Below are 16,685 nucleotides of genomic sequence, written 5' to 3'. Positions count from 1 at the left end.
GCTGTTGCAATCTTTCCTGTTCTCTTGCTTATAGATAGATGGAATTACTGCTTTTGTCCAATTTGAAGGTACCTTACCAACACTCCATGCTCATCTTACTACTCTATGAAGCCATTTCATCCCTGCGTTCCCAGGTCTAATTTCATCTATTCTTGCTGCTTTATGACAATGGAGTTTATTTACCACCTTTCCCACTTCCTCAAGTGTACTTTCACCAACATTTTCCTCCTCCCCATGAGCTCGGTTGTTCGCAACACCACCAGGAAGATTTCCTTTTAAGTTGAGAAGATTTTAAAAATATTCCCTCCACCTGTCCAGTCTTTCCCTGGGATCTATTATGAGTTCTTCTGAATCACTCAAAACACTGTTCATTTCCTTTCTCTCTCCCTTCCTAAGATTCTGCGTTACTGTCCAGAAAGGTTTCCTGCTTCTTGACCTAGCCTTTCCAGGTTATTACCAAAATCCTCCCATGACTTTTCTTTTTGGATTCAACAACAATTTGTTTCGCTCTGTTTCTTTCACCTACGTACAATTCCCTGTCTGAATCAGCCCTTGTTTGGAGCCATTTCTGATAAGCCTTCGTTGTATGTTTACAAGCTGCTCTCACCTCATTATTCCACCAAGATGTTCGCTTTTTCCTATCTTTGTACACAGTTGTTCCTAGGCATTCTCTTGCCATTTCTACTACAGCATTCCTGTATGTCACCGATTCTCATTCTATATCCTGAACCTGCTTACTGTCCACTGCCTGGAATTTCTCACTGTTCGTATCCATGTACTTCTGTGTAATTTCCTTGTCCTGGATATCTACCATTATTCATTTGCAGACACATGTCACTTTCTCTATCCTAGGCCTAGAGATACTTTGTTCATTACAGATCAGACAGTGGTCTATGTTATCGAAAAATCCCCAAAAAACTCGTACATTCCTAACAGATTTCCTGATTTCAAAGTTGGTTAAGATAAAGTCTATTATGGATCTAGTTCCCCAACTCTCCCATGTGTAGCGGTGAATAGCCTTATGCTTGAATAATCTATTTGTAACTGCTAAATCCACACTAGCACAGCAGTCCAGCAAACGTTTCCCTTTCCTATTAGCTTCCATATCTTGCCCACATTTACCAATCACCCTTTCGTATTCTTCAGTTTTATTTCCAACTCTCACATTGAAATCACCCATTAGCACTATTCTATCCTTGCTGTTGACCCTGACTACGATGTCACTCAATGCTTCATAAAACTTGTCAACTTCATCCTCATTTGCACCCTCACAGGGTGAATACAACGAGACAATTCTCGTCCTAATTCCTCCAACTGCCAAATCTACCCATATCATGTGACTACAGTAACTCACACCATGTTGACATGAACAGAATTTTACTAACACGTATGGTATATTAATATATCAAAATATATTAGTACTTCTGCATCGTTTAAAATATTACTTGGTGAGAAATCTTTCTAGACATGATAATAAGCTTTTGGGTGAAATTCTGTATGTTTTGCAGAGAAACTTGCTCTGCGTCTTCAGAAGAAAGTCTTGTCTGTTCACAAGCAAGTCTTCTCTAATGAAGGTTTGAATTTAGAAAGCTTTACCGTTGGTCTATTGCAAGTGTTACTCTCGTTCGTCACCAGATGGCTCACTGTGCGCTAGCCTTCTGAGTGGGAGGTGACGACACCATCTTATCTCCAATTAAGATGGTTTTTGTTCCATTGTATGTCTGCTACAAAGTAAACAGCAGATGAATCAGGAACAACAAATGTGGTAGACGAAATAAATAAAAATAAATTCTTTGTCATCTATATAGGAGGTTTCCAAACACACAGGAGGTAATCAGGGGACAGACAGAACACCACAAAACAGCACAGGAAGTCCTTAAGAACATATGCCCTACGGTCAATTGTTTATGAGCTAAGTCTGTTTTAATTATCAGCCAGAAGGAGGAGGGATTAAATCTGCAGTCGTGCAGACTGTTACGGACAATGTAGTACTTCACGAGTGTGTGGAACAAGGTTGCCATGGAATATGTGCAATCCATGAGGCAGAGTGTTCAGGCGTGCATTCCAGCGTACGGTAGATATTTTGCGCTTCTTGTATTATTGTCCACACGGAACTAGACGAGGAATGATAGCTGCTTTAACACATGTTCTCTAGCTGTAATGGAGATGTAGTGGGGAAAAAAGCATTGGCAGGTTGTCTTGACAACCCAGATTTTGACCAATCACATGCGACTACCCACAAAAAAGCAGGGGCCAGTGAAGAGAAGGGAGGGAAAGCTTATGAGAATGTTGCCAGTTTCGAAACATGTGCGGCAAGAGGGAGCTTTACCCAGCAGTGTTCACTGTGCTATCACTTTCTTAACAGTGAAGGTTACTTTGTGTTTGTATTTGTATATAATTGTACTGTTATTTATAAACAGTTTTTTTAAAGATGTGTGCGTGGATATAATAAAAGCACAGTTCTAGCTGTACAGTCAATTTTTAAATATTATTTGCATATATTATATGCCTAACATCTTTTAATTTTAATCCAATGGCAGAAAGTGAAGAGAGGAAATGTTTCAGCAAAGGCATTCCTATAAAGGGACAAACTGGAGAAGTTATTTGTTACAAACGAGAGTACTTTGAACAGGAGAAAGGTAATAATGGTCCTCTCATTTCTGTAAATGAAGTGGTAGATAGAACTGCAGATGCAGTTGGAATATGTAAGAACACTGCGGTTAAAATAGGAAAAGACAAGTATGATTACCGGTACTGTAAACAGGCAATTGTCGTACAGGAATTATCTTCTGCGTGAATGGATCATTATGACCATGCGGAATCAACATTTGTTGAGCTTTCCTTCTTGCCCAATAGATAATTTTTGTAGATTGTTGTAATTTCTTTTCCTCTGACCTTGTATGCCGTGTTGGTTTCTTCTTGTCTTCCTCAGATCAATTGACCTTGAAAAATATTTTTTCTTGCCGCAAACATTACATGTTTATTTTTCTTTGAATATCTGCTTGAATTATAATGTTATTGTTTTTACACCAACTACTTTTGAAGGTTTTCGGAGACTCTGTTTAAATTCTTTAAAATACGTCTTTAACGTACGATACTGACTTTGCCGCAAAGAGGCCTTTGTTGAGTAATACCATGTAGCAACACCGAGTGTCTCGCTCTCTTAAAAGTCAATCCCATTCTAGTACACACTGACAACAGAATGCAGAATCCCTGCTGGCATACCAACATGGTGACATGATGTCGAATGTGACAGGAAAGGCTATTACCAATACATCCCACACAAAGTTGGAAAGTCTAACTAATAAATGATTGACCATAGGGCGAAAGTTCATAGGGACTTTTTGTGTTCTTTTGGGGTGTGGTTAATCCATACCCTGTTATTACTTCCCACATGTTCCAGAACAACCCTGCAAATAAACATGCATGCTCTCTTTCAACAGTACATTATGAGTAGAGCCCTGCACGGATGCGGATATCCGCGAAGTTAGTGTCTTGGCGGATACACACTGTATGGCAGTGCGGATAATTTTGCTGATAATTTTGTAAATAATGACGTTTATTGATTTTCACTCAGATATACTCTTATTTTTGTTTGTGGGAAGACGACCCTTGACAGTGGTATGGGAGAATGGTGATATTGATATACAGGGTTATTCACCTAACATGTTACACGAAAATAACTTCTAAACCATTAAAGATATCGGCATTCTGTTTTCATATTCTTAAATGGTATCCAGGATCTCATAAAATAACGTGCTACTTAGTCTCATGGGGTGATTAATACCCGAGATATTGATACTAACTCCATATTTTTTAATAGAGTGGCACAAATTCATACACCTGGCCTAAAAGTTCAACTGCGTACAAGTTCAAATATGCAAGTATTTTCAAAATCGGACAATTACTTTTTGAGATATAAATACGAACAGCATGCGCTATTTTGCGTGCTGCATCTAACGGTGTGAGGACGGGCAAGGGTATGTTGACCCGCAAGTAGTTTCCTGGGAGTGAGTTCAGCCACAGAACGGATACCAGGCATGTACTGTAAACATAATGTGATGTACTGTAACATACCCTGGGTATGCAACGTTATTGTATGACTGGCAAACACACAATGGGGAAGGGAGATAAAAGTTGTTCTGCTTTGTTTTGTTTTGACGTCCATGTGCAATAGGTTGTGCTCAGTTTAGTGTCTTTTTCCCACGGATGGGAATGGCAAGGATTTGGAAAGGACGTCGGCCGTGGCCTATCCCAAAGGTACCTATCCGGCATTTGCCTGGTGTTGAACATGGGACACCGTGAAAATCACTTTCAGGTTGGGCGAGGCAGCACTCGAACCTGCGCGCTCCCGAATGCACGCTACTACAGTCGCACTTGAGCTCCCCGGAGATTAATGCGTGTTAAATAAATAAACAAATAAATAAATAAACAAACAAACAAACAAACAAATAATAGAGTTGGTGTCATCTCACCACGATCAGCTCTGAACATTTCACATAATAAGTCAAGCTGTTTATCTCCTAATGTCTAACTTATCCCAACCCAAATAATCCAGCACTGGTAACACTGCTCCTTCGCCTGAAATAACCTAGCACAAAACGAGATGCGCTTTGTACCACGCGCGCGCGACGCGCGCACACACACACACACACACACAAGCAAACGGGGCTACATGACCACGCTGTCAAAGCTCGGAAATGAAATAACAAACAGCCACTCGTCTCTGCAGCCTGTCGAGTTTCTTAATCACACGTAGCGGCTAGCATTCGTAGCTGTCGCCGCGGTGGTCTGGGTTCAATTCCCGGCTCTGATAAGCAATTTAGTTCTGGTTGGAGGGCTGGAACAGGGTACACTCAGCCTCGTGAGGCAAAACGGGGAAGAGGTGGGTTCGGTACCCATCTCAGCTATCATGTAAGTGTTTCCGTGGTTTCCCACCTCTACTCCAGGCAAATGTCGGGATGATTGCTTACGTACGACAATGGCCGCCTCCATCCCAATTCCTCACCGGGATTACAGATACAGTACAGTACTACACACACCACAATAACACAGGTTATCAGACACATTCAAACAGACATACAGTACACACACACAAGCACATGGGCTACACGACCACAATGTCCAAGCCCCAGAAACGAAATAACAATTCTCTGTACCCCTTTGAGTGTCTTAATCATGTATGTCTGGAGAGGAACCCGAATAATAAGATGCATTACTGGAAGTGCGACCGTATAAGCATTACTGTTCTGGAGTAAACTTAGTGTTTGAAAATGTGGATGTTGTCATGCAATCGCTACTATTTTTTTTTGCTAGTTGTTTTACGTCGCGCCATCACAGATAGGTCTTCTGGCAATGATGGGATAGGAAACCCCTTGGAGTTGGAAGGAAGCAGCCGTGGCCTTAATTAAGGTACAGCCCCAGCATTTGCCTGGTGTGAAAATGGGAAACCACGGAAAACCATCTTCAGGGCTGCCGACAGTGGGATAGCTTTTGTTACGTTTCTTTCAAGGCAAAGTACTTACTTTATTCCTTTTAAACACATCAACCCTACCTGTCCTGTCATGAGTTCGCCTGTCATACACACTTTGCGAACCCATCACATGTGTACGAGGTGCTTACATGCCTGGTATCCATTCTGAGGCTGAACTCACTCCCAGGAAAATGCTTGCACGTCAATATGTCCTTACCTACTTCACGCCGTCAGATGCGGCATGCAAAACCGCGCATGCTGTTCTTATTTATATCTCAAAAAGTAATTGTCCGATTTTGAAAGTACTTGCATATTCGAACTTGTACGTAGCTGAACTATTAGGCCAGCTATATGAATTTGTGCCATTCCATTTAAAGATATGGAGTTAATATCAATATCTTGGTTATTAATCACCCCAAGAAACTAAGTAGCACATTATTTTTTAAGACCCTGGGTACCATTTACTTATATGAAAACAGAATGCCGATATCTTTAATCGTTTAGAAGTTATTTCCGCGTAACATGTTAGGTGAATAACCCTGTATAAAGAGCCTTCCGACCATTAAGCCGAAAATCTGACCTAAGCCTAGCTGGCTCCTAACCTCAATTAATGGAAGGAACAAAGGTCAATACGTCAGCAGTTTTCACAAGAGGAAGTCCCTCATGAACCTGTGACTGTAGGGGTTCTGGAGCCAGGTGTCAGGCCTATTGTATTATGTTAACAGATCTATCTGTTTCAACATCTTGGGTGTAATATACTGTAGTTCAATATTTACAATATTCGCGGATAACCATTTTGCGGATGCGGATGAAGGAAGTGCGGATGCAGATATTTTGTATATCCGTACAGGGCTCTAATTATGAGAAAATGACGGAAAAAAAAATTCCGTCTCAGAATTATTAGTTTTGCCAGATTTTGGGCAGCCTATGTAACATCAGATGTGCAGCAATGTTCAGGTGTTTTAATTAATCATCCTACCAAGTTTCCTTGCAATCGATGACTTCAATACACCACTTTCCATTTGAAACTGCCGCAACAAAGAATTTTTGAGTACAAAAATATTACTTTACAACATAATGAGTACATTACACGTTATAATTTTCATGTTAGGTCCGTATTGAAATGTACGTAAATACAAAGTATGTTACAAGTGTTGTTATTTTTTTAATATCCACCTATTCAATACAAAGAGATCTTTTTTAGAAATTAAATATTATTATAAAATGTTAAGGGACATGTTTCGCCCATATTAAGGGCATCATCAGCCTCAAACTCAAACCTGTATGGTGAAAAATCAGGATCCTGATTGCTCTTACAAGTTATAAAAAGAGGATATCAATGTAGGTGTCTGTCCAAACATAAAAATTGTTAGAATGTCCTTGGCTAAAATCGCAGTATCAAGCTGCATGTCAAAAGTTCACACGGTTATACTTTCCGGAGCGTTGAGTCAATGCGCCCAAAAAACTCGTAACTTGTAAGAGCAATCAGGATCCTGATTTTTCACCACACAGGTTTGAGTTTGAGGCTGATGATGCCCTTAATATGGGCAAAACATGTCCCTTAACATTTTATAATAACATTTAATTTCTAAAAAAGATCTCTTTGTATTGAATAGGTGGATATTAAAAACATAATAACACTTGTAACATACTTTGTATTTACATAATGACTAACCATTACGTTTAAGATGTCTTAATTGACCATCCTACTCAATTTGATTGCAACTGTTTGGGTCTGGTCCAACCCAAAGCATTCCCTAGTTAGTTGCAGTTATTTCTTTGCTCATTTCTAAGGAGTACTTGCTTCAGAAAGTAATACTTGAAGGAGCAAAATCCAATGGAAAAGTAACACCACACATGCAAAAAATACTACTTCCTACCACACTACATCAGTAAAACAACATTACTCACTGCCCATGAGGAGCGTTTCTTGTTTCGGAACTGTGGATCAGTGATATCCCCCACAATCACTGAACCTCGCACTTCCATTGTGATGACGCTAACAAACAATAAGACATTGATTATTTAAAGACAAAATATCATTTTCTAAGATCTGCTTTTAACATGTTTCTCGCTTCAAAAATTCATTTTAAAATCGCCATACAAAAGACAAAAATGTTAGTCTTTAAGGAAACAGATTTAAATGGTTAATGTTCTCATGGTATGGTTACAACCAAAGCACTGACTCAATTGTGAATGATGGAAACTTTTCTGAGAAGCACATCCACCATCACCCTGATCAACATCATCATGAAATATCCCAGTAATAACACCTGCTTTGTATCTAAATAATATTTACACAGGCAATTTTTGGGGAATGTTGGAAAATATTTCTTCTTGTTCCTCTATGCATGACTCTTATAACGTGGATCCAGCAGTCTTCACACCATGCTAAAACATACTTGTATGCTGCTCAAAATATGAATGACAGGAAAAAAAATGCAGAAGGAACAAAATCACAAGGAAGAATTTATTTTCAGCCATTATCAACTATAACTTACATCAGAAAGGAGATAAAGACATTTACTATTTTATATTTTCATTACAGTGTTCCCATATTTCAAACGTGCAAAAAAATAGAACACCTTATATGTTCTAGTGAAAAAATTCAAACAGGACTGTGTCAGGGTTTTGGCCGCAAGTTTTGATGTGGAAAATGTACAGGGTGATGGGTATTGTTAAAATAAAGTACTTAGTTAATATGGGTTCGAAATTTTATTGATTACATTTCTGAATTGCAAATCAATTTACTCATCTTAAAGACCATCAGATGTGCTTGGCTGGGGCCCCAGCAATGTGGAATTTGCCACACAATGCTCGGCCACCATAACCTTGAAACCCTCCACATAAGACCTTTCTGTGCTTGATTTGGTTATTCTGGACTTTATGGAATTCTGACAAGCCACTCTAATTTTTCAAATGCATTTTCAAAAATTCTGAAGCCATTTATTGTGTACATGTCCTAACATTTTTTGCATCAATTTTGTTGAAAGTTCATTACTTGATCTTGTTTCTGTCATATATGTGTAGAACCCCAAGATGAATTGAATGACATCTAACATGAATATTGAATTTTCACGACTGCATTGTAATCGAAATAGACTTTCAACCTATTAGGTCATGTTATGGTTGGCCATTTCTGTTTTGTAATTAATATCTCTTCAATACATACTATATGTATGTAACATGACCTAATATGTTGAAAGTCTATTTTGATTAAAATGCGGACGTGGAAATTTGATATTCATTGACTTGGCCCACAACGGGCAACTTGCACGCATTCTGCAGTATGGTGGCAGCAACCTGTAGCTTAGATCCTTTCAACCACAACAAATATGACCTAGGCTACCATAGCTCAACTGGTAGAGCTATCGACACAAAATCAGGAGGTTATGGTTCATACTGTGTAAGCATTAGACGAAAAATCCTCTCAGCCCCAGTCCACAAATACTGTATTACAAATACAGGACTTATTTCACTCATATTTTCTTGAAATTTTCACTTTATTCTGTTAATTAACCATGTAATTGTACTGCCTAAACCATACAGATATGAGATTTTTAGCAATAACAAAAAAAGATTGGTTTATACGACTACCACCTATAACGACCGTTAATTGGCGGTCCCTTCGGAGTCATTATAACCGGTTTCGACTGTATATACATTCTTCCCAGTGCATGTGGAAGTTCTTGAATTAAACGAGACAGCATTCACAATGAAATATATTGCAAAAATATACGAGTAATGTGTAAAGAACCAGAGAAACAAGGAAATGCCATTTGGTCCTTGTTTCAATGACGGTGAAATCCTGACATCCACCTCCCCGCAGTAGAGAGGGGGCAACGACTGCATATAAAAATGATATTTTATATGTAGGCGGCTAATGAATGAAGGGACCGATTATCTCCCGGTATAAGGAGATCCCCTATACCAGGGATGGCGAACCTTTTCCAGGTAGTGTGCCACTCTAAGTCTGGTTTATTATTCTCAACTGTTTACCGTGCCACTTGTTATTTTTCTTTAAGGACTGGCTAAACCCACCTCCTTCCCTAATTATTTATTTATTTATTATATCTTGAAAATACATTTGATTCCCTGCTCCGTGGTCGTATTTTGCAAATTTATCAAAAATAATGTTTTTAACAAGTAAGTTTTGAGAATAATAAGACCCCATTGTAACACAATTCGTCATTAAATATAACAATAAAAAAATACTAATATTGCCAATGGACTTTAAGTGAAATATCGTTCTTACATTTAGCGTGAAACTTCTTGCTGAATCTTAGTAGCCATGTCATTTATGTTAGGTTCGTAACATTTTGTCTTCAGCAACATACAAGAAGCATTTAGGTCTGAAACAAGACTGTTTATAACAGTTGACTTCACCAAGTTCATTGTAGAAAATAGCTGCTCGCAGGCGTACGATGACCCATACAAAGTAAGTAGCGCTGTACCAAGTTTCTTCATGACCGAAAACTTTTGTGGGAGGCTGTTCAAATATTAAGTTTTCTGGTTTCTGGAGAGAGTATTCACCATCAGCAGCACACTCGATTTTCACCAATGCTTCACCAAGTTGTACAAATTTGTTCACCCATGTACTGCTTTCTTCAAATTCAATCACCTCCATCTCTAAATGGCCAATAAAAATGACCTTAATGTCCCTCATGATCAGGTCAAGAGAGATGCAGACTTACAGGAGATGTGATCAACAAGAGAAAGGAGTTCAGAAGCTGAATTAACATCAGGATATCGGAAGAGAAACCACAAAAATACGTAATGTTTTCTCCAAATGTCAAAATTGGGAAAATAGCTTGGAAATTATTTGTTTTGAATTTTCTGAGACGTCCACATGCTTCTTTGTGTCTTCAAAAGTTAATTGATCTGAAAAATTTGACATCAACTCAATTTGTACTTTAAGTTAAGGAAAGTTCTTCAATGTCTTTGTTTCAAAATCAAAAAGGTTTTCTCCGGAATGATTTTATGATCTCAAACAATCTATCTGCAGTATGCCCTCTTTCCTTGCAATTCCTTATTTATATCATTGTATACGGCTGTAAAATCAGGGATAAATATTCAAACACACAGCCAAATAGGGTCCGTGTATTTTGGGAATTCGTCCTGCTCTATCATGAAGAAGTGAATTTCGTCCAAGAGCTCAACAAGCCTCTAAACTACTTTCCCACGACCAGCAAGCGAACGTTATTGTTCAAGTACGCCATAGAAAGATTCCACTAAGTGTAAATTTTCGAGAACTGGCGATTATTTAGAGCACTTGCAGGTATGAAGTTCACATTTTTGGTTACCCCAAGAGCAGTCTATCACATGATTGCATACCTCTTTCACACATAGGGCTTCCTGGTTTAACATATCATGAAACTGTAAAATAGGGTGTTTATTTTTTTCTTTAAGAAATTTCACAAACCCATTATGAATACTCACCATACTTGGGGCAGTATCAGTTATCCCAGATACAATATTCTTTAAGTCAAACCCCATTTTTAATATAAGTTCTTGCTTCACTTCATTCATTATATCTTTCCCTTTAAGTAATTCCTCCCTACAACAAGGAAATTGGACAAAAACAGCTATCCTTGCTTGTAAGGTCACATACGTGCTTTCATCAAGACATACTGAATATATCTGGGAGACATTTGAATCGAATCAGCTTTCAATAATTGCTCCGAAATACCTTCACTCATCCTTATTATTCTATGCTTGACAGTATTTCTGCTGGCTGGCATTTCTTTAATTCTATTATTTGTTGTTTGCTAGGAAATTCTTCAAATAATGTGTCGGACGTCAATATGAAAGTCTCTTTCACAAACTCACCGTCAAAGCGGTTTCCTATGCTGTACTGTGCAGTGAGACAGATGGGAACAGCTGCATTAATTCCTTGGCCTGAAAACTGATACAAAACAACTAGGTTGTTTTGTGTTTTGTTCAATTTTTTGTGAAACGAGCTCTCTCCTTTCTTCATCTGGCATGTAACGAACATTGAATGATTCTTCTTAAAATGGCGCTTTACATTAAACGTGCAGGATACAACTGTTCTTGAACACAGGGAACACAAAGCTTTATTATTTCTTGCTATCACTCCGAATTTCCTAGTCCACTAGTCTTGAAGAATCCGGTCTGGGTTTTATTTCAGAACCGAAAACATGTTTGTGAAGTCCGTATACAAAACACATTCAATAAACAGTTATACACAAAGAATAATTACCCGCTACTGGCTACTTCACACAAGTCAAATTTCACTCACTGACTGATTGAGGGCCAGATTTTCTATATTTATTTGTTACACTATGACTATGCGATGCACGAGATATGTATAGTCTGTAGTAAACAATGTATTTAAAAACTTCAGGTGGCGTGTCACCAAAATTGTGTTCGGTGACACGCGTCATAGGTTCGCCATCCCAGCCCTATACCAAGTGCCAACAGTCTCTTTGAGAGTGGATGAGCGAGTATGGGTAAGGGTACTCTATTGTCCTGGGGACAAGAAATTGTTCCAAAAGGCGGAGGAACCAGTTTGGTCAACGGCATTAGGATGCAGAAGGCAATGGGAAACCACTGCATTAAAGATCCTGAGAGATATTCCAATAAATTCACATGGCATGGCTGCAACGTCAAGATCAGAGCTGGCCGTGTGGATTGTCTACCTTTGTTTGGAGACGACGTCTTAAGAAGAAGAATGTGTAAAGGTAATTGAGTTCATTGCGTGAACAGTATGGAGTACAGGTACTAACTGGTAATGCACTGCTATGAGTCAGTCACAGCAAGATGACACACAGCGTAAATATAAGCGTTCCTGATACAAGTGTTACAAATAGTAGGTATACAGCAAATTACTTAGCCCCTTACATATTATCATTTGGCAAAAAGTTCATTCCAACATTATTACGAATAAAATACTGTCTGTTTTTCATTCTAATTTAATTCTAGGATTGACCTATTAAGCATAATTCTACTCAACCATGAATGACCAGACTCCACTAACTGAGGAGCGTTTTTTACAAAAGTCGATAAATGTATAAAAAGTAAATTGCTGGAGAAATGCCTTTTTTTCAAATATCATAATTAAATACTCATTATGTAAACTAGATAATATAAAATTTGCACTGTGTATGTAAGCACGTTTCCAATATGTGTCTGACTTTTCTAAATTTGTCATTCTTTACACCAGAATAGAGGGACGTTTCCAAGTTTTTTGAGAAGTCAATAAATGCAAGGATGGAAGATAAAAAGTTTTGTTAATATATTTTGAATAGCAATTCAATAGTATAATGCAATATAACATTTTGGTATCATTAAATTTCCATAAATGTTTGAAAAAATGGAAGTGCAAAATAGCAACAAACATTGCTGAAATACAACATTTTTGTTGATATACACATTCCAAGTGCATAGAAATACAATGATATACTATAATACTAGGATACAACTGACTGGTAAGTCTGGTAGCTCATGTGAACAGACAATAGCTGGCATTTTCTTGTTCTTGTTAGACTTCTTGGGTGCTTTCACTTTCGACCTGGACTTCCTACCGCCTGTGCATTCAGTTACCTGTATATCATTTTCTGAATCAAATCAAAATCTCTTTACTAAAATACATTATTGTCAAGCACTAAATTTTTTAAATTAACAAGAGAAGAATTTTTTTTCTAGAATAAAATAATATACAATTTACGCTAACAATTTTTTCTATTAAACAAACAGATCATCCTTAATAAATATATATTGTTTACAAAATTCTACTTATAATATCTCCTATACTTACAATCATTTTTAACCGATATACAGTATGCGGAATACTTCAAATAATACTATGCAACTGGTACAAGATTAAAATTTACATTGCATTTATTTACTTTTTTTTTTTTTTTTTTTTACCATTTTGGAACCTAAGTAGCATAATGACCTGCTGCGTCTTAACCAGAGCCCCTTTTGCCACCACTTTTCAGAGTTCCTGAAGGGCCTTCACAGCTACCGTAGCGGTCCCAGAGCCCTCGAAGTCCCCACTGTATTTCACCCCTACAGGCAGTCCCCTACTTTGGCTTTCCAAACTCCATGGACCAGGGGATGGAATTAATTTTTTCACACACATTTTTTATTTACAATAGCCTGCACTGGTCAAATGCCCTCTAACATTTCATTTATTTTCCCTGTTGCTGTTTATTCTCTTCTTGAATATCTGTACAGATTTTGGAGAAGGATCACACACTACCCCTGGCAAACTGTTCCACTCCTTCACGCCCTTCCCTGTATAGGCTCTATATAATCCTATAAGTCTAGTTTTCTCCCTTCTCTTACTTAAAGTTTCCCACCCAAGTTCCTTTTTCTCCTGAAATCCCCTGTTACAAATCTTGCCGCTTTCCTCTGGACACTATTTCTTTTATTAGGTATTCTTGGTGAGGATCCCAAACACTGTTTGCATATTCCAATAATGGACGATCCATACTTAAGTAACTTTTTTCTTTTAATTCTTTGTTGCATCCTTTAAGTAGCCTCATTATGACATGTAACGATCTGTATGCTTTCCCAACAATGTCATCCACATGACCCTTCCAGTGCAAATTACTTTCAAATCTCACACCTAAGTATTAGCACTTGCCATCTTTTGGGATAACTATCTCATCCGAAGTATATTCAAATTCAGTTTTAAAGCTCCCGTTTGTAAAAGTTGTAACAGTTGATTTGCCTCCATTAACCTTCATATTATTTTCTTCAACCCATTCTTGGATACTCTCAAGGTCCCTTTGTAATTCTGAACAATCCTCAATGTTATTTATTTCCCTATAAACAATTATGTCATCTGCATACAATCACTTGTATTAACCTCCATTTTATCATTTAATAGCTTACCCTTTTAATGCAAACTTCTCCCTGACAAAGCTGGTCTGAAATGAATAATAATAATAATAATAATAATAATAATAATAATAATAATAATAATAATAATAATAATAATAATAATAATAATAGTTATTGTTGTGTGAAAAACAAATTCCTATTGTTTCTGGCAGAAAGTGTTTGCCCAGAGTTCTTACTTTCTTTTCTTTTTCAGATTACCTCTGACAATGACGTCCTCCATTGTTATTTTCCCTTCAGGTCTCTCAGAAGCAAAGCATTGTTGGTGTTTTTCGACTTTTGATTTAACTGGCTGAGAGCAAATATAGAGTTTTGCAAAAATCTGTAGATTTCAACACCTCATAACTGCAGCACATATCAGGTTTCACAAAACTGGTTCAACAGGTCATGCATGGCAATAAGCTGGATATTGAGCCCTTATGGAAGTGCTCATTTAATTAATCAGTAATTTATTCAAATGCACAAAGAATATTTAATTTTTATTAAGTACTAGCTGACCCGACAGACGTTGTTCTGTCAAAAATAAATGACAATGGAACAAACTCAAATTCAGTCTGTACTGCACGCCAAATCAGAATAATGCAAATGACTACATCATCAACATGAAATGAGTTAATTTTCTACTGCTACCAAAAGTTACTAACAAACTACTGGAAAAATGTGCTTTTATTACCCGCAATATTAATATCTTGATTGTGAATAAGGAAATGCTTAAATAGGTCACGCATATAACTACCCAGAAATTACCCTGATTGACTGTAATGTAGATGGGAACTGTTCAGCAGGTCTTCAAATTCCTCACAGAGCCATAATTATCTCCCATTGTAAATCAAGTAATTTGATAAGTTGATGGCGTGGAGATAATGTGGCAAAACTTACTCCTCTTTCTTCGCAGGAAATAACTATCATAGAAAACGCTAATTAAATTCAACACTATGAAGATATTTTTCATTGTAAAGCTTTAAGGAACACGATATATTTTTGTTTGATTACCTGGTGCATAAACAAAGTTGATGGTTTTCCAATATGGGAACAGGCAACATACAATTGGCCATGCGAGAAACATGGGTTTTCAAGATTAATGCTGCTAACACTCAATGACTGCCCCTGGGATTTATTTATGGTCATAGCAAAAGCAAGCCGCACTGGAAACTGGAGTCGTTTAAATTCAAATGGCATGTAGTCGGAATCATAGGGATGCATGGTATAAAAATGACTTCAACTTTAGATTTCCCCGTTAGAATGGTTGCTTCGATCACGTTGTTCAGTAATGGTTTCATCGCTAGCCGTGTGCCATTACAAAGACGCGGTTGGTTGATATTTCGCAACATTATGACCACTGATCCGACCTTTAATTGAAGAATGTGAGGCGGCAATCCTGGAAAATCCAGCGAGTTAAAAAATTCAGGTGGATAGTTGATGAAATCATCTTGGTTAGTAGTGGAATCAATAGATTTGTACGTCCTCAATTCACCGGCAATTTCATTTAGAATTTTTAAATTTAATTTATTTACATCCATGTTTTTGGCAGCCAATATAGCTCGTTTCGCTCAACCAAATATGATCTCTGTAATTTTGAGCAATGTTTGGGAACACCTCTTGAATGAGTTTGGTTTTGGATTCAGTAAACTGACAAAAATTGTCAGGAGAAGTAATGCAGCCAGTCAGAACGTCTGAAGGGAATTTGCCATTACCAATGTCAATTAGTTGTTTTGAAAATATCTCTCCAGATGGATCATTTTGCAACTTGACACGCATATTCTGGGTTAAATTTAGTATCTTGATGTGTTTCCACAAAAGCGATGACTTTAAACATGCATTAAGTTCATCAGCTGGCATTGACCATGGAATCACTGGCAATGTTTGACGAAAATCTTCTGCTAACAAAATGATCGCTCCACCAACTCGGTTTTGATTGTCCCGCAGATCTAGCATGGTTCAGTCTAATGCCTCCGAAGACTTTTTATGTGCCATGGTGCATTCATCCCACACTATCAATTTACATTGCTGCAAAAACCTTTGCCATTGCAGAGTTCTTCGATATGTTGCAGGTCGGAGTTTCATTGCTTTGCATATTCAACGGCAATTTTAGCGCTGAATGGGCTCTTTGACTGCCTTTCAACAATGTAGCTGCAATGCCTGATGAAGCAAGTGCGAGTGCAATTTCACTGTGTGAGTGAATTGTTGCTAAAATAAATGAAATTAAGAAAGTTTTTCCTGTACCCCCGGGAGCATCCAAAAAGTAAATCCCTCCAGTTCCATCATTTACAACTTTCATTAGAGTATCAAATACATACTTTTGTTGTTGGTTTTCATGTTGCAACTCTTGATTAAAAGTGTTGTG

General features: G+C 37.7%; 1 protein-coding gene across 1 annotated transcript in view; it reads right to left on the bottom strand.

Moving 5' to 3' along the window:
* LOC136883265 (terminal uridylyltransferase Tailor) overlaps nucleotides 1-16,685 on the bottom strand; it is a 136,056-nt gene that overhangs the window by 86,736 nt on the left and 32,635 nt on the right. Inside the window, exon 2 of the mRNA XM_067155476.2 lies at nucleotides 7,385-7,472. Within this exon, the coding sequence (XP_067011577.2) occupies nucleotides 7,385-7,462 (78 nt within the window). The 5' untranslated portion in view covers nucleotides 7,463-7,472. The remainder of the gene's footprint in view (nucleotides 1-7,384; nucleotides 7,473-16,685) is intronic.

This window comes from Anabrus simplex, chromosome 11 (assembly GCF_040414725.1).
Source record: "Anabrus simplex isolate iqAnaSimp1 chromosome 11, ASM4041472v1, whole genome shotgun sequence".
Lineage (NCBI taxonomy): Eukaryota > Metazoa > Arthropoda > Insecta > Orthoptera > Tettigoniidae > Anabrus > Anabrus simplex.
The sequence above is the reverse complement of the archived record's forward strand: the minus strand, read 5'-3'. Positions and strand labels throughout refer to the sequence as shown.